The sequence below is a fragment of the Meleagris gallopavo genome, chromosome 1 (genome assembly GCF_905368555.1).
Source record: "Meleagris gallopavo chromosome 1, MGAL_WU_HG_1.1, whole genome shotgun sequence".
NCBI classification, from domain to species: domain Eukaryota; kingdom Metazoa; phylum Chordata; class Aves; order Galliformes; family Phasianidae; genus Meleagris; species Meleagris gallopavo.
Window position 1 is genome coordinate 134,447,341 of NC_139404.1, and position 27,727 is coordinate 134,475,067.

Sequence of the window (27,727 nt, forward strand, 5' to 3'; positions counted from 1 at the left end):
TATTGCAGTGTTTCTAGTTGATTGCAAAGGGCTAGAGTCAGTGGTCCAGTGGTTTCTCAGGGGTCTCTGTTCATCATTTCTTGTCTTTTCTCAGACTTGCCCAGATTCTGGATTTGCTAGTATTTGGTTAGTTCCAGCCTAGACCATTAGGCAGTTACAGTTGAGTTATTACTGTGCTGTAATGGACTTGCACATAATTTTTAAACACAGGCATAATCTTTCAAGTTCGGACTCCATTCAAAGCAGGATGCGGACAATTCTTTAGTTGAGGTTTTGGCAGGCAAAGGGATGAGGTGGTGAAAAGAAAGCACTGGCATAGCAAGGAAAGTAAATTCTTTTACTTTGAAATTCAACAGAGAATTTCCCATCTGCTCAAGCAACAGATCCAGCGCTCATTGGCAGACTTGGAGCTCCATCACTTACTGTCATATCAAAGCTGTGGTTTTATGGCAGGGCTGAGCCTACATAACCCCTACAGAGGATGCTAATGGAAAAAAAAAAGGGGTTCTGGTTCTGTCTGAACCCTCTCATCTGGTGTGTAATCCCACTATCTTCCCTGTGGGACACATTGTGTTTGTGTTGTAGCTTGGTGAGCCAACTGTGGGAGCAGGCCCCATAGATAAAGTAAACAGCACTGACTGCCTAAAGCTGGGCTTACTCTTATCATTAAGCCACACCTTCAGCCAGCTCTTTCTCCAGGTCTTTTCTATAGGTCCCACTGCCAAATAATTATCAGCAGAGGTCATTGAGGGAATTGAAGTTTTCTTCAGCAGTTCTGCAAAGGAGGATGGCTCAGAACACAACTGCTTGACTATGTTGTCCCCAGTGCCTTTGCAAAATGTAGGTGCAAATCTTTAATCTTGGGAGAGATGCTGAGTTTGTGTGACATCTGTAACTATGAACAGCTTTCTGGAGGAGGTATGTTGGAGTAATTAATTATAATGGGCAGGGAAACAAAGCTTAATTGGTTTTGATGTCAGGGAAATATGGGATGTTGCCTTTTTCAGGGTGTGTTTCTGTTTTTGCAAAGCAAAACTTAACTCTATACTTAAGCCCAGAAGTTTAGTGTTGTCACACATGTTTTGTAGGTGTCTCGTCCCATATGAGAACACATTGTCCTGATATGGTCAGCTAAGCTTATGACATAGGGAAAACAGTTAAGGCAGGCTGGGGTCCTGAAGTGTTGGCCTGCTGAATGAGGAGAGAGGTGAAGTGATTGTGTTGATGTTGCTACTAGCAAAGCGATGAGGATAGGAGTATGCCTTTCTTTTGCCTCTCTCACTGGCCAAAGCCACTAATTTCTTTTGAGAGGTGCCACAGTAGTTTCCTGAAGTCAGGGGTCTAATATCTGTCTTTGAAAAACAAAATGCTCTTCAGTCTTATGACATGGTTAGAGGAGAAGCCTGTGCTCCTGCTTTGTACAGTCTATCAGCGATTATAGCGTTAGCCCAGGGTAGAAGCACAGGAATTCAATTCTGTTCTGAAGGGATTCAGAACCACACAGAAAATGAATATACACCAGCGTTGTGTTGTTTTGTTGTTAAGTCTTTTTTTATTTGCTAATATGTAGTGCATCACTCTGTGATCCATTTCTTTATCAGCTGTGAAAACTATTTTGGTGAAAACAGTTTATTCCACCGAGTTAGAGAGCTGTCTTTAAACCTGGAAAAGAAATGCCTAGGCATCCCATTATTATTGCTTTGAATTATTTATAGCATGTAGCATTTTACAAGACATTCTAAAAGCAAAAGCATCCCATATTTTAAGTATTACTAGGTGGTAAATGGTGCACGCAATGCAGTATAGGATCACTGTCGTGGAACTGCCCCCAGTGTCACTTGCGATGGAACTTGACTGTGTGATCACAGCAGTGACAATCAGTGGTACTGTCATTATGGTCAGTGGGAAAGCTCTTGATTTATTTACTTCATGTAGGCAAAATCAGAAACGAGCCTTGGAAAACATGAAGGTTATCACATCTAGTGAGGAGCAGGTGCAGTTTTCAAAATTAGTGTACAGTTTTGCAAGATAAAGTTTATGAGCTGGCTTTATAATAGCAAATAATCTGAAATATTTTCCCCTTTGAGGTTTGCAGCTCTATATTTTCTCACAGAAAAACAAAGGGATCGGCCTTATGTGTAGCTTTGTGGATGTCAGGTGTAGGTGCTGATGGTACAGAAGTGTAACTGAGGCAAGGTTTCAGCTCTGGCTGTGCCTGGACCACATAGGGAAGGGAAAGTACGCGAGCAGCATTGAGCACGCCAAGCTGCTAATATATATCCAGCCCGTGCAGACGGGTTGGCAAGTTCTGCACTCTATCCTACAGCAGAGAATGTGTGGGGCCATGAATGTGTGAGCTAAGAGTGTCTGTGGTTTTGACCATGCTCCGTGGAAACACATCTGTTGATGATAGAAGGATATGTCAAATATGTCAATAACGTTCCAAGATCTATTGCAAACTCAGACGTCTGATTGAGAGCATAACAAGTTTTCTGATGCACTTCATCCTGGAGAAGAGTCAATCCTAAAAACAAGTGTGCTGGCTGTAGCAGCAGAGGTCTTAACACAGACAGCAGTGCTACTGCTTAATCATTTGTATGCGTCCTTGCACATTTTGTTGTAGCTGATGGGGTGGATTTTTTTCTCTTGTACCTCATTAGAGCTGGTGCTTAACATTGGATGGCATGCACTCCAGCTTAGCCAGAAATTCAAACACTTCACTCATTAATATTAGTGTCTGTGTCAGAGGGATAACTGCATCTCAAGCCTTTCTTTTTCCTTTCCTAAAGACATTTTTCACCCAAATTAATGACTGGTGCTTATCCAGTCTAAATCAGGATCCTATTACGGGAAGTAGAGGAGATTCTTCTGACTTCCAGTGAAATGTATGTTGTAATAATAGCCATGCAGAGGAGTGAAATGTAGCATGAGCATCCTTGTGTGTGTCCCTTTAATTAGACACCATGCAGAGTTTGAAATCTGTGGTGCTTTCAAACATGTACAGGCATCATTTTAATCATGCCTGAGAGTGCAGGAAGATGTATCAGTTACATTCAGAGTGAGGGGAAACTCCTGGGAAGTGGGTGCAAGAAATAGATTTTTTTTAGTGTTATTATTATTATGCACAGGGACAGCACTTTGAAAGCGTTAACCTGAAAAGGCACCAAGGAGCCCCGTAGTATGTCAGCAGCAGTCAGAGCACCAAAAGATCCTTGAGGCATAACTGTGACCCATATTCTGCAGATAATCAACTTTCCTCTCCCCTAAGGGGATTCAGGAGGATGGCATGAAAGCGTGATTTGCATTCTGAAGCCTTGTATCTTCCTTGATGTTTTCCTTGTCTGCTTCGACTACTGTTGCTCTGTAACATCAAAACACACAGAGGTTTGGTGGAGGAGCTGACCTGCTACTAATGGGAGTGTGGAGCAACGGGGGACCTTTCCTATCACAAAGGAGACAACATGTGGGGATGCTGGGGTGTGAGATGCTCCTTAGCCTCCTTGGTGCTATTGCCCACTGCTTATCAAAGCTGGAGTTGATTAAAGCCCTTCTAGCTGCAAGCTGGTTCAGGACTGGTGCAGGAAGGTGCCAGTCTGTGCTGTCAGCAGAATTTGGGCTTGAAAGTGATTCCTGATCATCTCTGTGAAGAGTCTGTGTTGGTAGGTTGTAGCTAATGAGTCATTTCAAAGCAAGGGACCTGGATGGGACGATGAAGCTCTGAGGGCAGGGTATGAGTGGGCAACCATCCCCCCAGAAATGTTCTTCTGAGGGGAAACAGTAACCACAATATCCCTTTCAATAAACAGAGTTGAAACTCTGTGATTTAAAAAGCATGTTTCTTTCATTCCTGATGGATACCAGATATTTTAACCTTACTAGCCACAGTAAAATGAGGGGAAATAACCTCTCTTAAATTCCTGGCCAGTGAATTGGTGTGTGTGTTCTTGGGGATGACCTGAGCATTGAGGGACCCGATGTGCTTGGGAAGGTCCCTGGCAGCAGAGGGACCAGGAGGTTTCTCATGCAGTTGTGGATGAGTTAACTCCTCTTTCACTGGCATTTTAAGTTGAGAATATTTCAGTGTTAGCATCTCCTGATGCTGTCTCTTCTCACAAAGCCTGTTCCAGTGCAGAAGAAACCTCTGCGATCTTATTGTAACCATGAAAAAAGACCCGTAGCAGGTTTTGTGTAACAGGATTTGTATGGGCTGCCGGTAAGGGTATGCCGTTGATAAATAAGATTCAGTTGTAAATATTCTGTGGTGACATGGGAATTTATCCACCTATTGAAGTGTACAACTGAGCTACTGAGGAAACATGTTCTTTAGCTTCGCTGCGTATGCAGCCGGCGGTGCATTCATCCAATGCCCTGTCAGGGTCAGCAAAGGCCTTGTTCAGGTAATGCAGTATTTAAGAAACTGTTAATACCACATCAGAAAGTCCTCCTAGAGCATGTTCTTAAAAGCTGCCTTACAAAACTTGGGATAAGAGGAAACCAGAGGATGTATTTTTGGCTTTGTAGTGCAAGACTCTGTTCTGTGGTCACACATAGTAAGACACAGCAGAAAGAGGCAGGTCCCTCTGCATCACACTTATTTACAATAAAGTGGTGCTGGGTTTTCAGTAGAAATTTTAGATTCTCCCTTTCATCTGAAATAAGCACTAACACTGCTTTCCCATTGCTCTCAGGAGGCACTTTTTCACCCCACTGCCACGCCGGAGGGCCTTTGTGGCCACTTGTTCTCCCCCCCAGCCTTGCCTCTGTAGCCTTGGCAGCAGCTCTGCTTGTTGCCCTGTAAACCCACCCCAAAATCTTTTAATGCTGACCCTTCAGGGAATCCTCAGACGGTGACACTGTTCTCTATTGACCCTATTTCACCTCCGAAAAAAAGAAAAGAAAATCTTTGAGTTCTGGAGGTTGTTCTGTGTTTTGCTGCTAGCAGACTCGCGTTAGCTGTCGCAGGCTGTTTGGGTGCTGGAGCCTACAAGCAGCAGCTGATGAAGTGGCTTGCGTTGCTGATTGTCTTGATTTCCAGTGATTGAAATGCTAGTAGCAGCAGCTTTTATGCAACCCTCAAGTTACCATGAAGTGGAGTGGGGAGAAAGGAGAAAAATTTTCCTGATGTGCGTGTATTTATGTAGGAAAGCGAGGCCTGCTCCCTGCTTGCAGCAGGCCCGGCAACATTCACCGGAGTGGGGCTCCCTCTGTTGAGCTCTGGGAGCCTCGCCAGATGGAAAGCGTCTTCCTCTGCAGCACAGCTGCTGCTCCGTCCTGGGCAGCTCTGTCTCCAGACCGTTCTGTGTCCCCTCCCTCCTCTTTGTGATCTATCTGAGAGAGAAGAAAAATTGTGATGCAAAGCACCTGACAAAGCCAGGTGTGCAAGCGGTGTCTCCCAGATGTGGTATCTGTTGGGATGAAACCCAGCTCCAATGAGCTGCCGCAGAGCTGGACCATGAGGTCCTCTCTGGGGCGGAGGTGGGAGAGCGTTGCTGCTGAGGAAATGGTTGAGTCACGAGGCAGGGAGCCAAGCAGAAAGATGTGGAAAGGCTGGAAAGCAAACCAAAGGTATCGGGCTGGGTGGTGAGGTTACAGAGGCACTGCTGGAAAATGTAAGCTGTCCTGTGTCTTGTCAGCTTCCATAAGGAAAGATCAAATAAAGCCGTTAGCAAAGCTGCGTCCTATGGGCTTTCAGGCAACACTTTTGCACTTTTCTCTAAAATGTTCTTTTTTTCCTTTCTCTGACATACAGCGTAAAGAATCGTGTAAAATTCCACATCTGTAAATACTGCTGTTGTGGAGGTGAAGCAGCCTGAAAAAAAACATGTCTTTCAAAACTGCACAGCAGCCTGCCTTTCAACTCCTCCCATTTACCTTTGACTTGTTTTATAGCATCTCTCCTGCTCTCTGAAAGGCTAGGCTTTGCTGTCTTTTCTCTTTGACCTGTCCAAGTGGCACACAGTAGTGAGGCTGCCCATTTAAGTTGAAGCAACAGATTTCTTTCTGTTATTTGCTTTTCTCTTTGTTGAACATCTGCTGGTTACTGCAGTCCTTCTTGCAGACTTGGCGCTGGTAAAGAGTGCACCTTGGATACCAGGCCCCTCACTGCAAGAAAGACATTGAGGCTCTGGAGTGTATCCAGAGAAGGACAATGAAACTGTGAGGAGTCCAGAGCACAAGTCTTATGGGGAGCAGCTGAGGGACCTGGGATTGATTAGCCTGGAGAAGAGGAGGCTTAGGGGAGACCTTATGTCTTTCTGCAGCTCTCTGAAAGGAGGTTGTGGTGAGGTACGGTCAACCTCTTCTCCCAGTTAACAGCAATAGGACACGAGGGAATGGCCTTAAATTGTGCCAGGGCAGGTTCAGGTTGGATATTAGGAGCAATTTCTTCTCAGAAGGAGTGGTGAGACCCTGGCACAGGCTGCCCAGGGAGAGGGTGGAGTCTCCGTCCCTGGAGGTGTTCAAGAAACATGTAGATGCAGCACTGAGGAACATCAGTGGGTCAGTGGGTGTGGTAGGGATGGACTGATGGTTGGACTAGATAATCTTGGAGGTCTTTTCCAATCTTAATTATTCTGTGACTTGGGGCTTCTCCTGAGGCCATGCTGCATGCTTAGGCTGAGTGTCCTGACGTCCCTTCCAACCCTAATCATTCTATGATTCTTTGAGCTGGGCTTGCGGAGACCAGCTCCTGCTCCCAAACTGGCTTGCAGCAGCCTTTGTTTACACCAGGATGATGGGGTAGAATGTTGCCCATAAGATCCAGTGACTGTTTTCTGCTTGGAGTGTGAAGACAGTTTCTCTGACCGTACCTAGGCTTTGCAAAACCTGTGGTCAACATATGAAAAACTATAAATATTTTCCTTGGTAGAGGCTGCCAGCCATTCAGCTTTGTTTCGGAGGAGATTACACGTAAGATAAAGCTCTATACGGCATTGGAATTTTCTATACATCCACAGTGTTTCATCAAGATAAACTGGATTAAAGTGGTTTAACTGAAAACAGAGTCGGACCTACAATGCCAGCACTGTGTTGACAGTACAATTTCTTAAAGAACACAGAGTCTGGAAAGTTTCAGGTTTTTCAGAGCATGAGGGACTTTGTTCTGCCGTGACTAAACAGCCGGCTGATGTTACGCACGGATACTCTGAGCTACAATAGCTGTGAATACATGCTAAAGGTTTAACCTGAGCCTGGTACTCGCTTGGTGCTTAACAGAAGTGCATGTAGCTTGAGAAGACTTGGCTTGAAACAGCGCTTTATGAGGCAAGAGAGATCTTTGGATGTGTAAATAGGCTTGGGCCCCTATAGGCTTGGGGCTGAGTGACTGGATAACTGTGAAGAAGAAAGGTGTTGGTTGATGCTCGGCTGAACATGAGCCAGCAGTGTGTCCAGGTGGCCAAGAGGGCCAGTGCCATCCTTGCCTACATTAGAAATAGTGTGGCCAGCAGGAGTAGGGAGGTAATCATTCCCCTGTACTCAGCTCTGGTGAGGCCACACCTCAAGTATTGTGTTCAGTTTTGGGCCCCTCATACAAGAAAGACGTTGAGGCCCAGAGAAGGGCAACGAAACTGGTGAGGGGTCTGGAGCACAAGTCTTACGAGGAGTGGCTGAGGGAGCTGGGATTGTTTAATCTGAAAAAGAGGAAGCTCAGAGGAGACCTCATTGCACTCTACAACTTCCTGAAGGGAGGTTGTGATGAGGAGGGGCCTCTTCTTCCAGGCAACAAACAGGACCCGAGGAAATGGCCACAAGTTGTACCAGAGGAGGTTTAGATTAGACTTAAGGAAAAACTTTTTCTCTCAGAGAGTGGTCAGGCACTGGAATGGCCTGCCCAGGGAGGTGCTGGAGTCGCCGTCCCTGGCAGTGTTCAAGAGATGTCTGGATGAGGAGATACAAGATATGCTTTAGTAGCTTGTGGTAGCAATGGTAATGGGAGGATGGTTGGACTAGATGATCTTGTAGGTCCTTTCCAACCTTGTGATTCTATGATTCTGTGATTCTAAATATTGATAGGCACTAAATGATTGGCTGAAGCAGCATGAGATGTGCTGAAGCTATTTTAGTCATGATTATGAAATCAGATGAGCTCAGCATGGGACACTCTCACAAGCAAGTTTTTAAATGTCCTGAGAGAGATGGTGTTGCATCATAAAACTGAACTCCTATTTTGATAAAGCAGAAGATCCTAAAGATGCCTATTTGACAAGCTGTGTAGCAGAAAGCCTGCTGTTTCTTTCTCAGTTGTGCTGCAGGCATCGATTGCAGTCTGAAAGTCTGAAAGATTTTTTTAATCTTGATGTGTCCCAAGGTGGACCTTTCAAGGTAAAATGTGAGTTAGGCCAGTTTTCTGTCTAAATTACAAAATAACCTTGAAGATGCTGTTCTCTTTAAAGAGCAGTTTGTGTTCAGTTAACCCACTGCTGAAGAAGACTAAAGGCGTCCTTTGCTTTTTTGTGATGAATGTTGCTCTTTCCCTTTCTTTGGGTTAGCCAGTGGGCTGGAGTGGTGCTCCATTGGCTTGCATTTGTTTAGTCTGAATTCGCTGAGCATGGTAGCATTTAGCATGGTATCTTCATGCTAACTGCAGAGTACATTCCTGGAAATGGGAGATAGGTTCTAAACTGTTTGGGCACTTCTCTAAAGAACACCCAAAGTGTTCCCTAGATCTCACAGCACCTCAGGACAGTTTCAGAGAAGCATTTGCCTCCTGTTCCAGGTGGAAGCTGGGCATAGTGCCAGTGCATATTGTGTCAATGGGACTGCAGTGCTCCACAGCAGTAGCAGCCAGGATTAGGACTTAATGGTTATGTCTGAATCCTTGGTTAAAGGAAACAGTAGAGCTTTAATTTAAATTTTATTTGTATTGGGATTTATTACTACTTAATAATAAGCATGACAACTGTACAGAGTATATGAAACATTAGGCTCAATTTTTGTTCTGTGAAAAACTACTTTTTATGAAGTGCTGCTTTTATTGTCAGCTTAACTACTTCTTTTCTCAAAGATTATTTTGAAAAGATTGTACCTTCAAACTGTGATGTTTTAGATTCTTAGTAATGGTTCCCACCGAGCAGACTAATAGTGCGTTGCTGGTTTTCCTCTTTGCTACTTTGTATCAAATTAGATTATCTTTGATTAATTTTCCTATCGCTAAATTTGTGTGAAAGAGTGTGGCAGTGTTGCAGATGTGATCTGTCATGTCAAGTGACCCATGGGCAATTGCTCTTCTCAGCAGTTATACATAAGACTAACTATTTGCATACAGAGGACTAGCCATTTTCAGAATTTTTGCTGTAAGTTGTAATTTGTGATCTGTCATCCTCAAAGTTCCTCTTGAAGACAGAAACCACTTAAAACCTTGTAGGTCGCAGGTTTTACAGTGGTATGCCTTTGTTACACCATCATTGGCTGAAGTCTGTCCTAGCCTCCTTGCTTTCTTCATTACGTTGCATTCTTGTTGCTTTCTGCCCTGTTTACAGAGCCACAGACTGGCTGATACTGGCAGGCCCTTTGGGTCCCTCAGACCCACCCCCTCTCCAGCAGGGCCACTCAGAGCAGGGTGCCCAGGGCGATGGCCAGGCAGCTGCTGGAGATCCCCAAGGAGGAGACCCCACAGCCTCTGGGCAGCCTGTGCAGTGCTGTCACCTGCGCAGTGCAGAAGTGCTCTGGGTGCTCTGTGGGAATCTTTTGTGTGCCAGTTTGAGCCCATGGCCTCTTGTCCTGGACAGGGAACCATATAAAAGAGCCTGGCTGTGCAGTCTGTGCACTCTTCCCTCAGGTATTTATAAACACTGATATTTAAAATGTGTACAGCTGAAGCAAAGGCACATGAGCTCTGATCTGTCATTTTTTTCAGGGAACACCTGCAGAGTTTGCATGAGAGCTTGTGCAAATCATTTAATGCTGCTTCTACCTCTTCCTTCTCCTCCCCATGCCTTCCCTGCCTCAGTTTCTGTATGTATAAAATGAGGATAGAAGATCTTGTCATGTTCTGGTGTTCCCCATTTTCAGAAGCCACAGAAAGGGTAAGTGCCTTGTCCAGTCTTCCAGAGACACCTGTGCCCAAATGACACACAGTTTCTGTGGTTAAAGGCAGTGGTCTGGTATTTAGGAGATTCAGTTTAATTCTTGACTCAACCAGAAAGTCCCTGTGTGTCTGTAGGTTATTAAGTGAGACGCTTTAGAAAGATGTTAAACCAAAGGCATCTGCAGGTGTTGTGGGTTCATGCCCAGGAAGTAAGGAGCAGGGGCAGGATGGGTCTGTGGGACGAATGGCAAGGAGTAATGGGGCAGTGAACAGTCTCTACTGCCCCCTGCTTTGTCCTTTACTCTGCCTGGCAGACAGAGCTGCCACTGCCACTTGACCAAGCTGCTTGTTGTGTTTGCTGCTGACTGCTCCAATCCAAGTGGAGGCCACCAGCAATTTATTTGGGAGGTTGCTCCCCGCTTCCCTATCCCTGACGGAGCTGAACAGATGTTTCCCCTTCAGGATTTAAGTCACTTGACATCAGTGGGTGCTTGCAAAGCAGACGTCCAGGCAGTAGTAAGGGTAAGCACCCAGCCAGTCTCCTGCTTGGAGATCCTGCTGGTCTATATTCCACTATGCAGTCCATGTCCTCTCTGCCGCAGCTGATGTGATTTATGAGAAGCTGCTGTGTGTGGCAGGGTCACCCAGCCTGCCCACAGGCAGCTTCCTGCAAGTCGGAAGGCAGAAACACAAACCCCATGGATCACCATCAGATCTCTGCGTAGGCTGAGATTTGTGTGATGCTTCAGAGTAAATGAGGCAAAAAATTAACACAATGTGTTTTAATTATTATTTATGCTTTCTGCTAGTGGTTCGTGTTTAATTACAGCTAAGTTACAAATGTGCATACTTTTCATGACTTTTTCCTTTCGGTGTCTTTTCTTCCTTGTATTTTGCTCAAATGACTTAAGTACAGCCTAAAACAATTTGTCTGTCCTTAGTAGTGGTGTTCCCTGGCTGCTACAGCAGCGTGTTATGGATCTGTTTGGTTTCATTCCTGCTTTAGCATAGCTTTGGCTGTGAACAGAGCCACAGAGCAGATGGAAGAAGCACTTGAGCACAAAAAACCTTTTGTGTATTCATGATTCTTTTATCCTCTTGAAACAGGACTCAGGATGAGGCTGCAACGCAGTGTGCTCTCAGCATCACACCTTCCTCTGGTGGGCACCCTTGCAGCAGAGAGGCTGGGATTTTCCTCCTTGCACGGCTCAAGCCATACAAGGGTGGGCGAGGAAAGCTACCCTGAAGCATCAGCCTGGGTTTCACACAACTGATAAACAGTCTGTCTGCTGCGCTGCTGCTGCAGAGAGGAGCCATGGCTGCAGCCTCAGGAGGTTTTTTGGGTCTGGGGAACGTGAATGCGTACTTGATCTGTATGGGGGTTGAGAGAGAGTGACAGTGTTGGGCCGTAGCACTTCTGTCTGGGTTTGGTAGCTGGAGGCCTTTTCCGTTTGTATTTTACATTTGAATTCTTACATAATGCAATGAACTAGTACCAAGAGTTAGTTTTGGACTTTTCTCGTGTGTGTTTGTGAGCTGGTGAATCTTGTCAGCCTCTCTGGTGATTTTGCACATGGAGTCTGGATGCTTTCTTCAGTGTCCGCCTTCCCTAATTGGACGTGGACCCAGAAACTACATGCATACTCACCTCAGACATCCAGACTCTGTTTGCTATCTCAAGAAAAACTGGTTGCATACAGTGAAGCTTTTATTTTCACTTCCCAAAGGGTGTGAAATAGGAAAAGCCCAAGGACAGCAAAAGCAACTACGAAACAAGCAAGCGTCACTTTTCCTAGAGTGGCCACCTTTATCAGGTGCTGGGTGCAGCAGCTGGTGGGCTTGAAGCTCACATTGCTTTTGAGCCTATTGAGAAAACCTCTTTTCCATAATTTTTGGAAACTGAACACCTGCTCTACCTGTGCAGCTTACGCTCTACAGAGCTTTCTACTGGAAGAATTTATTGGAAATAAGCACGTTTGTGGATTTTCTTCCCCCCTCCTTTTGTTCTTCAGGATATGTAATGAAAAATTCTCCAGTGTTGCCACTTAATTGCTTCATGGCTGTTGTTTGTCAATTTGCCAGCAGGTTTCTGCTTAACTGCTGCCATTTGACGTTGCTGAAACAGAAATGCAGAATGATTGAGTTGCCAACATATCATTAAGTCTTCTGCAAGGGGCTTTTCAGCATATTAGCGCTTCAGGCTTTTACGTCACTATTGATTTCTGCAAGTGAAAAGAAACCTTTGGCAGCATTCAGCGCTGTGCCAACCAGCATTTTCTGGCAGGAAAGCAGAAACTGGCCGTTGCCATTGATGTGACTTCATTCTTTCCTTCCTTCCTTCCTTTCATTGCATTCTTCGTTTCTGTACACGCCCACATGAAGTATTGAAATTTAATACACATTCTAGCTGAATTCTAGTTAGCCTAACAATAAATCAAGGGGTAAATTGGTTTCTTAATGCGTGGCCAGAGACTGAGGCTGTTTCATTTGGAAGCTGCTGGCGTAATGCCCAACTAAGTCCCATGGTGGCTGGGGGTGGGGTGGTGGGACAGGAGAGCGGAACAGGAGGGGGCATTGGGCTGGTCCCTGGGTAGGGGACACTACAAGGGAGATGCTCCCTTGGGTGAGGAGAGAAGGTTTGGCACAATGGACCTTTTGGGCATGCTGATGATGACAGTGTGTCAGACCAAAATGCTGCTACACAGAGTCGAGAAGAGACAGGAGAAGGGCGCAAGGCTGAGGTTTTGAAGGGAAAATGAGGAGTACTCACTCCTCAGTAGGGCTCGGGGATTTGTCCGTGAGTCCTGGTCAGTGCCCTCACCTCTGGATTAAGGACATCCAGTGAGTGAGAGCAGAATGGTTAGGCCAGAAGTACCTTGCACAAAGATTTAGCAGAGTTTGATCCTGTGAAGATTTCCAGGAATGACCTGAGTGTTGATGGGGAGTGATGGTACAACTACTGAAGAGCAGCAGCCATCATTTTAGTTCTGCTTTTGAAATATTCTTAATGCTCACTTCTCACAGATGTGAAGAGTAACTCTGAATCCGAAAGTAGAAACCAAAAGTAGAAACAATAATAAACTGCTTCAAGATTGCTTCTTACAGACCTGAATTCAATATGTTATTTAACTGACCAAAGGTCTACTGAAGGCTGGACCTTTTGGCCAGAAGAATGTCTGAAAGAAGAAGCTTCAAGGGTTTATTTTGTGATTTTCTTTTTTTTTTTTTTTTCCTGTAATTGTGATCTTGAGTTTCTCTCCAAGGTTGACTGGCATAGGCACTTAGAGCTATAGAATGGAAAAGCAGCTTTATTGGAAAATTTTTAGAGGAGTCATTTTTTATTTTATTTTTTACCTCTGTCTGGGCAGCAGTGAACACAAGCTTTTTCTGGGTTGTTTTAATCAAAATGGCCTTAGAGAAAGGCTGGGAAATGTCTATATTACAGCTGTTTTTCAGTGACAGGGTATCTTTTTGACTAAACAATAAGGGGGAAGGGAAGGGCTTGTTTTTTTGTTGTTTTGTTTTTTGATTGAAAAGCTGTGGCTCAGAATGAGAAATGCTATTAGGTGGTAATGGAAACATTTCATTTTGGAAGCACCTTGCCACTGGTAATTGCAGTTTCAGTACTTCTGTGCAGACGTTCTGTGAGCAGGACAGTCCCCAGCCAGATGATGTGGTCTGTAACAAGGCCCAAAAAAGAGAACAGGAGCACAAAGCACCTGAACTGCAAATTCCCTGGGAATGCCCCATTAGTGTTTCCAGATGAAACATTGCCAGATTTCGGATCCAAGCTGTTGTGTTACAATTTGCTTGCTTTGCTTAAAAGTCTGTATTTTCATCAGATTAAGGAATAAAGAAGCACCTGAATCATTTTCTAGCCAGTTCAATTAATTAACAGGAAAAGCCCGGCACATATTGTGTAAGTACTGAGCTGATGACTGGTGAGACCACATAAAACCCCATTTCTTTTTCTGTGGTTCTGGGTACCGTTCATTTTTTAACAAGGCAAAAATGAGGCTTGGGAGCAAAAAGGTTAAAAAGTAAAGAAAGTGACCAGACCTTGATTCACTACAAAGGTGTCAGGAATAGGAAGGCCCCATCTTAGGCAGGTGATCCAGAGCACGCTTGCCAGGTTTTTGCCTGGATCAGCAATGGTTCAGTACTCACCTGGCAGAAGTCGTGCTCCATGCTTGATTAATTGTCTTCTCCCAGCGTGAGTTAAGGAAATAAATTCTTTTATTTCTAGATTTCCTCCAAGCTGCATAGTCTTTCTTCCAGCTTAATAATTTTTTAAGATAGGTGATGCAATCTGTGCTTTGCTTAACATGGTATTGTGTGCTTAAACTTCAGAATACTGGGAAGAGAAACAAAGCTTTGGTGTTAGGGGTGTCACTTTGGTGTCACTGTCCTGGCACTGGAAAAAAAGTGTATCAATGGGATGCTGTCAGTAGTTTGGCAGAGTGTTTTATGTATGCTTTGTTAGCATAAGCTTTGTTGATTTTCTGTGTTCTTGCACTTTTTGTTATGTTTGAAGGTGCTTCCAATATAGTGGTTTTCAAGTGGGTACCTTCATTCATACACAGCATAACCAAGAAGAATAAGGAGGGAAAAAAAGAGAAACAATGAACTGGTAATGAGACAATTCATCCAAAAGAGATCAAATCCCAGGGAGCACAGGGTTAGGGTTATACAGCTAATGCCTGCTTTGCTGACTCCTTTGCTACGTGATGCAAGCAGGAGTTTTTACATTCACATGCTTACCAAGATCTGTACATCTATTCAATTCTGTCCTAACAAGAAGAGCAGGTTAATGCCCATGTATGAAGATAGCCAGCAGTGTGTCCTTGCAGTCCAGAAAGCCAACCGTATCCTGGGCTGCATCAATAACAGTGTGATCAGCAGGTGGAGGGAGGTGATCCTGCTCCTCTGCTCAGCACTGGTGAGACCTCATCAGGAGTACTGCATCCAGATGGGGTGTCCTCAGTACAGGAGGGACTTGGATTTGTTTACATAGCCCCTTTTATGTTCCCTGCAGTACATGATGCTACACATTTGGGCTGAGTCTTGCAAACTGGCTTTTGGATCAAGCTAAATAAAATGAGAAATGTTATAGGGTAATACAGTGATGCACCTTTCCCCCAGTATGGGTCACTCTGACTATCGCAGAGCTGCCTGTCCCCACAGCTGCTCCCTGTGAAGGGAAGGGCAAGGCACGGGCTGGGCAAGCTGCACTGCCACAAAAGAGGTGTCACAGCCACAGTGAGGGAATCTTGCACCAGGCCAAATCAGCCCCTGGGGTGAATTCTTCACAATCAAGGGATTTCCACCGGAATAGGTTTCTGTTTTCTATCACACTGATTTATTCACATTTTAAGCTTCTTTTTTGCTCTTGCACTGTGATTTTTTTTAAGTCTCTTTCTTTCTTTCTTTTAATGAGAGCAAAAGCCTCAGAGCTCTTTTTAGTTCTAAAAGAAAGATTTGACGCATTCTGTCTATTCCGCTTTTCCCCAGTGGCATTAATTCATAAGCAACAAAGAATATTATAACTGTTTACAGTAGCCCTCAGTGAACAGCATGAGACTTGGGGATTTGAAAGAAGGAAGGGTATTTGGCTCCGGAATGAAAAGCTAAACTAAAAGCTTCAAACTCAAAAATGTTTGGAGTTCCTCAAACAAACATCACAAAAAAAAATTTAATTTGCCAACTTCTAAGATCATATGAATCTTCAAGCTGGTTTTGTTTCATTTATTTTGCTGTACCACAGAAACCAAAGCAGTCCCAAAGGTCAGAATGTCTGATGCTTTACCTTCAGCTGTGCCACGTTCTACTCGTTTAATCACAGATTCCTGCTGCTAGAGCAGCCTGTGCCAGTGGACAGAAGGTGCTATGGGTTTCAGCTGGATCCCAAGAGCACTGCCGAACTTCTCTGCTGCCACACTGCTGACTCTGGTGTTCCACACTTACCTCCTCTATCCACTACCACTCACATCCTCATTTTTGTGAAGGATTCAGGGTCCTGTGCCATGTAGCAGGTCACTATAGCTATTGGGGTCATGTAGTCATGGACGATTACTTTGCATCTAGCTCCAGGTGACTTCAAAAAGGAAATGGGCTCTGGCTGGGGTTTTCCTAATGCTGTGTTGTGTATTTTGCTTTCCCAGAGTGCTTCACAGCTTCCCTACGGCAAAGCTCTCTACACGTACGAGGGAAAAGAGCCTGGAGACCTCAAGTTTAACAAAGGGGACATCATCATACTGCGGCGGAAGGTGGATGAGAACTGGTATCATGGGGAACTCAATGGCAACCATGGCTTCTTCCCCGCCAGCTACATCCAGTGCATCAAGCCGCTCCCTCAAGCTCCACCTCAGGGCAAAGCACTTTACGACTTTGAAATAAAGGATAAAGATCAAGACAAGGATTGCCTGACCTTCACCAAGGTAGGGGAATAATGTTTTTTTTCCTAAAAACAAACAAACAAACATAAAAACACCTGCTTGGAAAGTGGCTCTTGCAACTGTGCCTGGATTTCCTTCTCTAAGTGGAGTGCCCCCTCATCCTGTGCTGAAGGACATTGATGTCTCCTGACATCTCCTCCTCCCCATCGGGCAGAGCCCAGTTGCTGCTCCTGCAGTGTGCCAGCCAAGCCCAAAGATAGCATCCTTGAGAAATTGCTCTCTTTTTGTCTAAAGGATGGACCACTGGGTAACTCATGGCAGGTACTGCGAAGTTAGCATAAAGCCAGTGCAACTTAACAAGTAGAAGGGTATATGCACTTCATGGTGCTTTTCTTTCTAAAAAACATATATATCAAAATGTTATGCAAGAACTTCCAAATCTCAGAAAAAAAGGAAATGGAAATGTGTCCATTACCGTTCCTTACTGAATCAGATGTTTCTGTGTTGTTGTTTTTTTTTTTGTTTAAAAATGCCATGGAGCTTTAAAATGTTTGTTTCATTGCACCACATCCCAGTTAGCAACCGAAACACACTACCATCATGTATCACAAAGTTTCCTATTTTAATAACAAAGACGTTAAAAGCAGGCATTTAAAACAAAGTCATTGCTTTTTTTTAAAGACAGAACCGTTTAATAAATTCCATTTGGAATTAGGGAAAACCGAGATATTGTCATTTCCTTTGGGTTTAAAATGCCACGTTTCCCCATTCTCCCCCACCTCCCCTCCTGCTTTCTACTTCACTCACCTTTTCCTTGCAGTTTGTGTTGACCTCAGATGGGATTCATGGATATCAAGAAGCCCATAGTAAAATAAAGCATATCCCCTAAGGTTAATTTATGGCACTGAAAGCCACGGAGAACCTGCTCATTGTCGTTTTCTATTTTATTTTAGCTGTCTGTGGTTGTTACAGTATCACATAAAGTAATAACAGTTATGCTGAAAATGAATATGAAATAGATGATAAAAATATCCTTCACCAGGATTTTACTGACCTCCTCTTTGGAGGCTAGTTATTATAGCCCAATGAATTATTTGCAGCATGTAATTTTCTCACCAAATGTAACATCTTTTTCAGTTGTGCCACATTTCTCAGCAGAATGCAATTTCCTAGAACATATACTTTCTCATACTTATTTAACAAAAGATTTGTAAGCATTTTTGCTCTTCAGAGAGCAAAGTGTTTGATTGCAAACACTGCAGACCCTGTGACAACACAGCCTCGCTGGAGCTGTGAAACTCTTGAGTGAATGCGCTGCTTGGTGGGAGCTGTGCACTAACAAAGCCAGGAGTTACCTCTGAGACACTATATATATTGATACTGTATATGTACAAATATACTGAGACAGATTTGTTGGCACTCTGCCCAGGTAGAGGTACAATAGTGGTTTATTTTCCTCGTCTGTCTAAGGTATTCATCACTTGCTTGATAGAAGCAACACATTTGATGTGGCAGGCAGTGGTGGTCTCTTTTGTTCCAGTGGGTGCTGTCTCGGGTACTTTTGTGTTTGGTGTATGTGGTGCCATTTATTACTATCCTCCCTTTACAGTAACTGCTTTTTGCATACTGATAGTTCTCATTTTCTTGGCTGTCCATTCCCATAGGCATTTCTTTCTGCTGTATAGCTCTAGTCTCAATCTCTCAGTTTTCCTTTTCTCACCCCTCTTGTTACTCTCTGCATCCTTTTATCCCTGGTGTCTGTGTTTTCCCCAGAGAGGGTTTGGTTTCACTTCTGCTGCTGTTTTCTTCTTTAGTTCCTTCCACTACGTGCACTGTCACCTTGTAACTGTTTTTATGTCTTGTCTATTGTTCTCTCTGACAGTGAGTAATCTATTTTTCATCTTGTGACTTTAACATCGTGTTTTCATCACATTTCCCAATGCTAATTTTAGCTGTCACCTGCGCTGATGAAGGTTCCTGTTTAGCTCAGATTTTAGATCATCTGCTGATGCAGCCAGTTCCTCTGCACAGTCACGGGCAACTGGTTGCTGCAGATGTGATTTGGCACTCACTCAGAGTAGCAGTCATCATTTGAGTGTCCCAGTTTGGGTGTAAGGATGCTGGATCTCAATTTCATCTACACTATTTTCTCTTTTCTCAGGTGGAACAGTTGCATCAACACACCATTCATACAAACTAGCACAATCTATTTGTGTCCCAAATATCATTTAATGCTACCAGACTTTTATAATTGGATTTTATTTATAAACATATAATAGAGGAGAAATTTCTTCTTAACAGAAACTACCAGAAGACAAAACAAACATAGAGATCGTCTGTGTTATTATGTTTTGTTACTTGTTTGCTGGACTTTGCTTTCCCCATCCTCTTTGTTACCATGCAGTTAGGATATTTGTTGGTTGCAATAAAAGAAAACAAAGGAAAAATACTTGGGCTTTACTCTCAGTAGTTTTTTTTCAACATTAATATGTTCTGTTGTTCCAAAGATGGAGTGCAAGGAATATGAAGTATGCTGTACACTGATCCTCATAGGGCTTCTGCCATTTACCTGTTTCCATCTTCTGTCTGCAGAACACTCTACAGAGAAAAGGCCAAAGATAAATCAATGATAATAGTTCTTTATGTGTTGTTGTAGGTGTAAAATTGGGAGGGACAGAGCAACCTGCCTCCTGAGCATCCAGGGCAACAAACAAACCTGCCATTCTCTTATGAGTATGCACTGCTTCCCTAACTCCTCCTCCCTAATTAGCCATAGGTAAAGGCAGAGGGTCCTGCCTTTGCAGGAACCACAAGAAAATAAATCACCCTGGGTACACAACTTAAGATATATTTTCCTCAACGATTATCAGGTATCAGCCAAATCAACCACTGAGCAATTACATTGCTCTCTGTAAGACTGGCTGCATCCCTCAGTCAGTTTAAGTCCAGTAGCTCCCGGTTCTCTCTAACATGGTTGTTATTAGCATGGAGCATCTTGCTACACAACTTTGAGATATGCTCACTGAACACAGCTTGCTAACGTCTCCTTAGGTGATACTGCTGTATGAGCCTGTGCTCTTGCTACGTCTTTCAAAAAACTGACCCATCCTTCCTTGGGCTGGGATTTCTGATACAAGAAGACTCTGATTTCAGCTACAGCAATACACATCTGGAGTAATCACATGGCTGGCTGGCCGGCTGTGTAGTTACTCCAGCCTTAGACGGAGTCTGTCTTGAGCCCAGTTCTGTTCTGGTGTTTGACCACATTTGCATGCATGAGTCCAGTGGCCCTCTGGAGGTTGAGTCCCAGTGGCAGATAAGTTTCAAACTTCCCAAAGCATCAGCTGTTTCCCATACTTTGTTGCTCATCACATTTCCAATCCCATCACCCATTTCCTCTACTTCCTTTCCCATCATTTTCTCTTCCAGCCCGCATCGATGTTTAACAAGTTTTGTGCCAATCCTGCAGCCATAACATCCTGTACTGGTGCCTGTCTGCATCCCTGACCCTCAGCACTCAGCACTGGCAGTCTTTGCTTTTCAGAGAGATTGCTATGCTGTAGCTGTCAACAGAGATGCTCCCTGCCATCCTGTCAGTGCTAGGACCTTCCTGCAGCTGGAGATGGAGCTGTCATTTTGCAGAATAGCAGGCGCATCATCTGCTTGATGTTGCTTTGTTAGTGGCCATTAATGACTACACTGAAAATCAGGCTGTGAGTCATGACTATTATTGGACACAATTTTGTGCTGTTTCCTCAGCAAAAGGGTTCATTTTGCCATCAATCAGATTGCTTTTTGCATGATTTATCTTCTACTTATTTTCTGATAATGGTTATAAACTGACAGCATAGGTCCTACACACCTGGCTGGAACAAGACTGCCCCATGCTGGTGAATAAGGAGAGACTTCAGCAGGTAGTAGGGGAGCAAATAGACACTTTAGCAACAGGCACAGAAAGAGCACAACGTGTCTTTGTCAACCTACAATGGATACCAATGGCTTTTGAAACGAGACTTCAAGCTTGGATTCACTTAATGCTGCCTGGAAATCAATTTAGTGTATGTGAAATAGTGAGGTTCAGAAAGTTTAAGTGATATGCCAAGAGATCTGTGGTTCTCTACTATTCATGATACTTTAGGGAATCTTTCGAAGAATTTATAAGTATCACAGCTATCCAACTAATTTAAGACATGAACTATTTTAATGTCAAAGCTTTTGCCAGCCCAGTGTGTAGAATGATGTTGTGGGCTCTGAATTCAAAGAAGCTTTCTATTAACAAAGAATGTCAGGAGATGTTTCAGGCTTTGCTGTAATTCCTGGAGATTTTTAGCACCCTTCTGAAAATGAATTCTGTAATGGAAAGCATTCCCAAGGATTTGCACTTTGCTCTCCCTCAAAGATGCACATTTTGAAAGTCAGCATATCTCATTATGTGAAACGATCTGATTTTCTCATATGTGGCCACATTTGACAGCCAAACTTGACATGAATAGAAATGCTTCCAGATTTCATAAGTCTGTAGAAAGCAAAGCTAAAAAGGGATCTTCAAGGCTCACCTGTTCTCTGCCCCATCCTTGAGCAGGACCAGCACAGGATCCACCTCTCCTGCCATGTGCCTGTCTAGCCTGCCCCTGGGATGGAGACTGCACAGCTCCTCCAGTATAAAATCTAGTCAAGGGTTTATGGGGTTTTATAGTTCAAAAGTTTTTTTCTCAAGTTCTTATGTGTGCATGTGCATATGCAGCATAGAAGATACATGGATGTATACATAGGCATGTAACAATAATGTAGGCTCATCACACACTGTGTTTTGTAAAAAGTCTTTGGAGAAAATAGGTAAAAAAATGTAGGAAGTAGGAACAGATATAGCAGGTTCTTGAAGCAATGAACTCTTCTATTTTCCACATTTATCCTCTTTACCTAGATTTATGATAATCGGTCTTTTGTAAGAGCATGTGGAAACTTTGCAGAGACATATAATCGTCAGTTCTTTACACAGATCAAAAATGGTCCGTGCAGACACAGCTTTGGAAGAGAACACTATCCTTTTCTTCAGGAAATTAAATGCACAAATTCTTTTTGCATCCTTCCAGCTGTAATAAATAGCTGAAAGATTCAGTGTGTGGCTGTTTCTCTTAGCTTTCCCCTAATGGATTGTTCAGATGAATAATTCAGAGGAAACATTTAAACTATTTGAATGTGCACATGTTCACAATGCGCACGTTCAGAACAGCACAATATGCCCATCACTGTTCTGGTCGTTTTCTGTCAATTTAAATCTGTAGTCTGAACAGCCTGGGTTAGGAATTAGTTTTTCCTATTCGAGATCTAACTGCAAAAAAATATATCTCCTTTCACCTGGACAGTTAACACAGATGGCTTGTTACATGGAGAGTTGTATACCATATGTATATATACACTTTTGTTTTCCTAAGGTGTTGAAAGTGGTGAAAATGAAGTGAGAATGATCAGCTTTCTGGAGGAAGATGTTATCTTCTTACAGATTTCTGCATGGGTACAGAGGAAGCTTGGATGCCATGAGAGGACTGACATATTGGCAAACTTGGCTTCACAGATTCTCTCAGCCCACTTCTTTCCTGCAGTTGCAGGAAAGCTTCAGTGGGATCTGGGCATACAGGCTTGCCTTCAGTAGCAGTTGCTGCAAGCGGTGCTGGGGCAGAGCCTGGCTAGGGGTTGCAAATCCAGCACACAGCTGTGACACCACAGATCTAACAATGAGCTGAACTGCTCAAACAGAAACAAAGTTCGTTTCTACTCTTGTGAGCTTTTGTAATGACTAGTGTGCTTTAGGTTTTAATCTATCAGAAAAAGCTTGTAACACTGTAAATCTTACTTACCTATACTTTTCTTAATCTCCTGCTTTATAGTGACAAAAGAAGGTCATCTTTAGCTGGGATTTTTTTGCAAGTTTGCTTAGATTAACTGTGATATTATAGTGTCATTGATTTTTCAGAACTAACTTGCATCTAAACTGAAGCTGATTCAGTAGAATGCAACTTTTTTTTATTATCTTTTCTGTTTTGCCTGCTTTGCACTTTCATCTCCTGTTTTATTGTTTTTTGTTGTTGTTGTTGTTGTTGTTTTAAAAGGAAAACTTACACTCAGTGCATTGGCAGTGTAGTCTAGTTGCCAGTGGATGCTGGGCCCAGGACTGAGGGAATGTTTGTATGTGGCTTATGGCCTTCTTCATATGCTCTCTCCCTAAGCTGTCGTGTAGGTAACTCTGTATTGTGGAAAAATCTGATGGCATATTCTGTGTCTCTCTGGTTTTAGGATGAAATCTTGACAGTCATCAGGAGGGTAGATGACAACTGGGCTGAAGGAATGCTGGGCGACAAAATTGGTATTTTCCCAATCCTCTATGTTGAGGTAAGATCATGACAGATGGAGGTGTGTGGTTCTGTGAATGTCCCGTATTTATTTTCACACCGACAAGGGCAAGCTAACCTTGGAAAATCTTGAATGAGAGGAACAAAATATACCAGAATAACTGAAAAGGGAAGTTTTGTTGTTTTGCCCTAAGGCACTGAGAATACATTCTTACCTTGGTCAGTTCAATTTGAATCAGCCAGCAAAATGCATGCCAGGAACTGTTAAAGTTTTGGCATTTCTGGTATAATCACTTCAGTGCACATAGCTAATGTGGAAGGGACCACAGCTGGACATCTTGTATGCAACCAAGGACAGGCAGAAGCTGCTGGTGGGTGGGAGGTAGATCCATGGTTCAGCTGTGCCTCAGAAACAGAGCCCTTCAGAGGGCTCTGGGAGAGCCACGAGTGTTTGGGTTTTGTTTTGCTTTATTTTTTGGTAGGATCTGTGAAGTTATTTTAGCAGGATGTCTTAGAATCACAGAATATCCTGAGTAGGATGAGACCTACAAGGATCATCAAATCTCAATACTGGCTCCACATGGGACCACCTAAAATTCAAACATTCTTTGGAATGTCCAAATGCTCCTTGAGATTGGGACCATAACCCTGGGCATCCTGTTCCATGCCCACCGCCCTGTGGTGCAGCCCCTTTCCCTAACCCCCAGCTGCCCCTCCCCTGACAGCTCCATGCCGTTCCCTCGGGCCCTGTCGCTGTCACACAGAGCAGAACTCAGCGCTGCCCCTCCGCTCCCTGTGAGGAGCTGCAGCCGCCATCAGGCCTTCCCTCAGCTCCTCTGCTCTGCGCTGAGCACACCCAGGGACCTCAGCTGCTCCTCACACACCTTGCCCTACAGACCCTTCCACACTTTCACAGACCTCCTTTGGACACTCTAACAGCGCTATGTCCTTACGTTGTGGCACCCACACCACATGCAGTGCTGGAGGTGAGGCAGCACACAGAGCAGGGCAGGACAGCCGCTCCCCTTGCCTGGTGGAAGTGCTGGGCCTGGTGCACCCCAGGGCACGGTTGGCCTTTGGCTGCCAGGGCTCACTGCTGGCTCACACTCAGGTTGCCATCAGCCAGAACCCAGAACCCAGCCCTCCAGTTTGTCGAGATCACTCTGCAAGGCCTCTCCACTCTCAAAGGGGTCAGTAGCTCCTCCTAATCTAGTTTTGTCTGCAAAATTACTTGGTATGCTCTCAAGTTCTATGTCCACATCATTTATAAAAACACTAAGAGAACTGGCCTTAAAATGGAGCCTTAGGGAACCCCAGTAGTGTCTGTTCATAGGTCTGTCTTCCACAGTTAAGTTGTGCTTGAAGTCTCTGGGAGAGAGAATTCTTTGTCCTGAGCACTTTCCGTAAGTCATTTTCATGTGAGACTTCTTTTGGCTTAAACACTTGGACCTCATGTCCTCTGTGCAGAACCATCCTGCCAGCTATTCTGACTGCCACGTGCTCTCCTGCTTGTGCCCATCCAGCTAGAGGCTCTTCAGGGAAGAAGTTCGGAGTTCCTTTACTGTAGCCCTGTTGGAGCTTGTCTGCCTTCTCCAAGCACCTTTGGGGAGCTTTCCTCCCTCATGGGTGAACTAGAGGTTCAAAGAGCTGATGGATAGGTTCTGCCATTCCCCACTGGATGCTCGATGATCCCAAAGCCACCCAGCAGCATTGGTGTAGGCTGTTGCTTCTCTCCAAGGTGAAGTATTTCATATGCAGGTACAACAGAGCCCACCCAAGCCCTACTGCATGCAGCTCTGATGCCTGCATCCCAAATTACTTCTCCAGATTTCTTAGTTAATGGCTTGAGACAAAACAGAGATAATTAGTGCCTGAGTACCTAATTATTAACTCCAACAATGACCAATTTGGAATAAGCCATCATTAATACACATTGCATTCCCACAGTTGACAAGAACAATGATATTAAAACCAGAATGTGTAGGAGCAGTTATTGGAAAACCAGCTGCTGCCCATAAGTTAATGACTAGTTTTCTTCTATTCTGAGCATGTAAAGACCTTTTCAGTTTGTTGTGATTAAAACAGACAACTAAGATTTCTCCCAGGTTTCATCTTTTTTTCCTATTGTCTTTCAAGCCCCTAGGGGTGTAATGTGACTGTCCTGAATTTTGCTATGGAAAGAGTGAATAGGGGACCTCTGCCAGCCAGCCACAGTTACACCCTGCCACCTTTCCACAGCTCTAATTTCACCTGCTGGCTGCAAGTGCTTGCACTACCTTCACACCATCCAGTATCCCTATCCCTCTCCCACCCCTAGGTATCTGTTCTCTTTAATTACTGCTCCTGTAGGATGGAGAGCTGAAAGCCTCAGCTGAGCAGCCCATTGGGAAGAAGTGCAGTGTTGTCTCACTGAAGTTCACAGTGCACTAAATAAGTGTGCCCCAGACAACCATGGAGGAATAAGAAGCATGGTTGTGTAGAGTCAGAAAATCAATATTGGAAGTTTCTAAAGAAATACCAACATCCAGGCACCCAGCACCCAGGGAGAAGAACGTGCGTAGGAATGCGTATGTGTGTATATGTTCATATACAGACACATGTATATAAAAAAATGTACAACTATGTACCTTTATGTACCTGTTTATATGAATATGCACACACATAGTTTATCCACGTAAATTTGGAATCAGAAGATCTAAAGGGCATTTCCAAATGAGACACTTTGATGCCATGGATGTAATACATGTGCCATGGTTTGTAAAGACAGAGGGAAATGATCCTCCGGACGTGAACATCAGCCACTTATTTCATCTGCATCCCAGTGGATGGAGGCCTTTTTCTGAGTATGAAATGTGCTTATGCAGCTATTGGAGTTTTATAGTTATCTCACTGTTGCCAGGTTTGTGTGTTACTTTACATCAAAAATTAGGAGGAATCAGCAGGCCAAATCCCAATGAATTTTTGAAAGTCTCAGTGCCAATGTTTATAAAATAAATCCATTAAACAAGTAGTACTTCCATCTAAAAACACTCCTTGAGCCTGTCCAAGTCCATTAAGTGGTTTTCAGAATCTTGGCAAAATGTGCAGAATAAGCAAAGCTAAACTTGCACAGTAGCCTTTCACTTGTGTGAGCCGATCAGCTGAAGTGTGTAGGATTTTGCATGCCACCCAAAGCTGTGGATGGAGCAAATCCCAGCCCAGAGGCCATCTCTAATGTCAGGCTCTAATGTCCCCAGCTGCTCCCACGGACCAAAGAAGGCTCTCGCTACAGCAGCCAGAGCTGTGCTACAAAACAAGCTGATGGCTCAAGGATTCTGAATTGCTGTCTGTGAGGGCAACTTCCAGAATAAGACTGTAGTGTCACAAAGCAGTGCCACAGAATACTAGAGGAAGATACCCCACAGTGTTCTAGAAAGTGTGTTATCTCAGCATTATGTGTAGTTGTCCAGATGTACAGTGTGACATGACATTTTTTTGTGCTTTATTCCTTCAGTCTCCAGCACGGGTGCTTGTATGCCTGCCGTGCCTGAGAGCTCCCTGCAGAGAGGCTTTTTTCCCAGCTCAGTAGTGTCATCTCTGTCCCAAACCACAGAATCTTCAATAGTATAAGTTATATTTATTCACAGTTCACAATGGTGACTGTTACAGAATGAGTCACACACAATATGTTGTCAAGAGAAGTTAACACCTTTTTTTAAATTATTTATTGTCATACTTCATCTCCAGTAGAAGTCTTTGGGGCTGATCATTTATGTTTTAATTTATCAGCATAAAAAAATCCACAATACAATCAAACTGATTCTCACGGTGCCTGGAAATAAACATCTTATTAATAATCTGTATGGTCTGCAGTCCTATTCTTGCTGTGAAGTGTTCAGGACCTGTAAGGAATTCAAAGCCCTAACTGTATTTCTTTTATTTTACTGTCTTTGAGCTAGCTCTTTCATTCTTAATAACTGCTGTTATCTCTGCTTGGATGTTTTAAGTATAGTGCTGCTTCGTATAAAATTGAGAATAATGAAGATTATAGTGTGTTCTAATAGATATAGGTGTGCAGGAATGAAATTTGAGGGCAACAGTGTGTCAAGTATTGGAAGATCCGAATCCTGCTTTGATGACCAGAAACTACAGAAAGCAGAGCTGTTAGACCCGAATCCCCGAAACCCAGCCTGCAGCTCCAGAGCAGAGAGGCATTCCCCATGATCAAGAAGCCTTTCGAGTCTGTGGTGGAGCAGGGCAATTACGAGGAGCGCGGCTGTGACTGTAATATCAGCACATTACAATTGATGAAGTGCCAGCCCATTGTAATAATGTTTTATGGCAGCAGGGGCACTGAAAGCTGTGATTAAGTCATATTAGGAGTTTTAAAAGTCTTTTTACAGAGCAGCGAAGCAGAGTAATGGGGATCTTCTCCTGTTCTCAACAGTCAGAATGAAGAAAAGGTAAAAAGGAGGTCTTGAAGAAAGAAGGAGCAGGAGAACTGGCAGACCTGATGGTCTCTGTGCCCTGCAGTGTGGATTTAGAAGACTCCCTCAAGACCTGGGGAAAAAAAATCTTGTGAGTCTGTGTTTAGAAAGAGTTCAGCCTAAAGGGAAAAAAAAAAAAAATCCAAAGCCAAATGCATTTCTTAATTAAAACAATGATTTTTCATTCCAGAATTAGCTTTGCAGTGCAGATCACCACATGTAACAGCTTTGTACTGTAGCACTGAATCTACCAAGCACCTTAAAACACCTTACCCCATACAGGGGTACCCAAGAACATTTGCCAGCCTGCGAGCATTGCGTAGTGTCACAGAGAGCCATCTTTCCAGCAGAATTTGTCCTTAGCTGTATAACTATTTGTTTTGCTGAAGGCAGTCCTTAATTAGACACCAGATGAATGCAGAGGTCTAGGAGTTAGCACACGCGTGTGTGTCTGTGCATTAAGTTAATGTGAAAACCACGTGTTCCAGG

The 27,727-nt window shown here is 43.8% G+C and overlaps 1 protein-coding gene across 1 annotated transcript in view; it reads left to right on the top strand.

The window, feature by feature from the left end:
- Nucleotides 1-27,727, top strand: part of SH3RF3 (SH3 domain containing ring finger 3) — a 234,894-nt gene that overhangs the window by 131,374 nt on the left and 75,793 nt on the right. Inside the window, exons 2-3 of the mRNA XM_085214906.1 lie at nucleotides 16,189-16,464; nucleotides 22,717-22,812. Coding sequence (XP_085071032.1) covers nucleotides 16,189-16,464; nucleotides 22,717-22,812 — 372 coding nt within the window. The remainder of the gene's footprint in view (nucleotides 1-16,188; nucleotides 16,465-22,716; nucleotides 22,813-27,727) is intronic.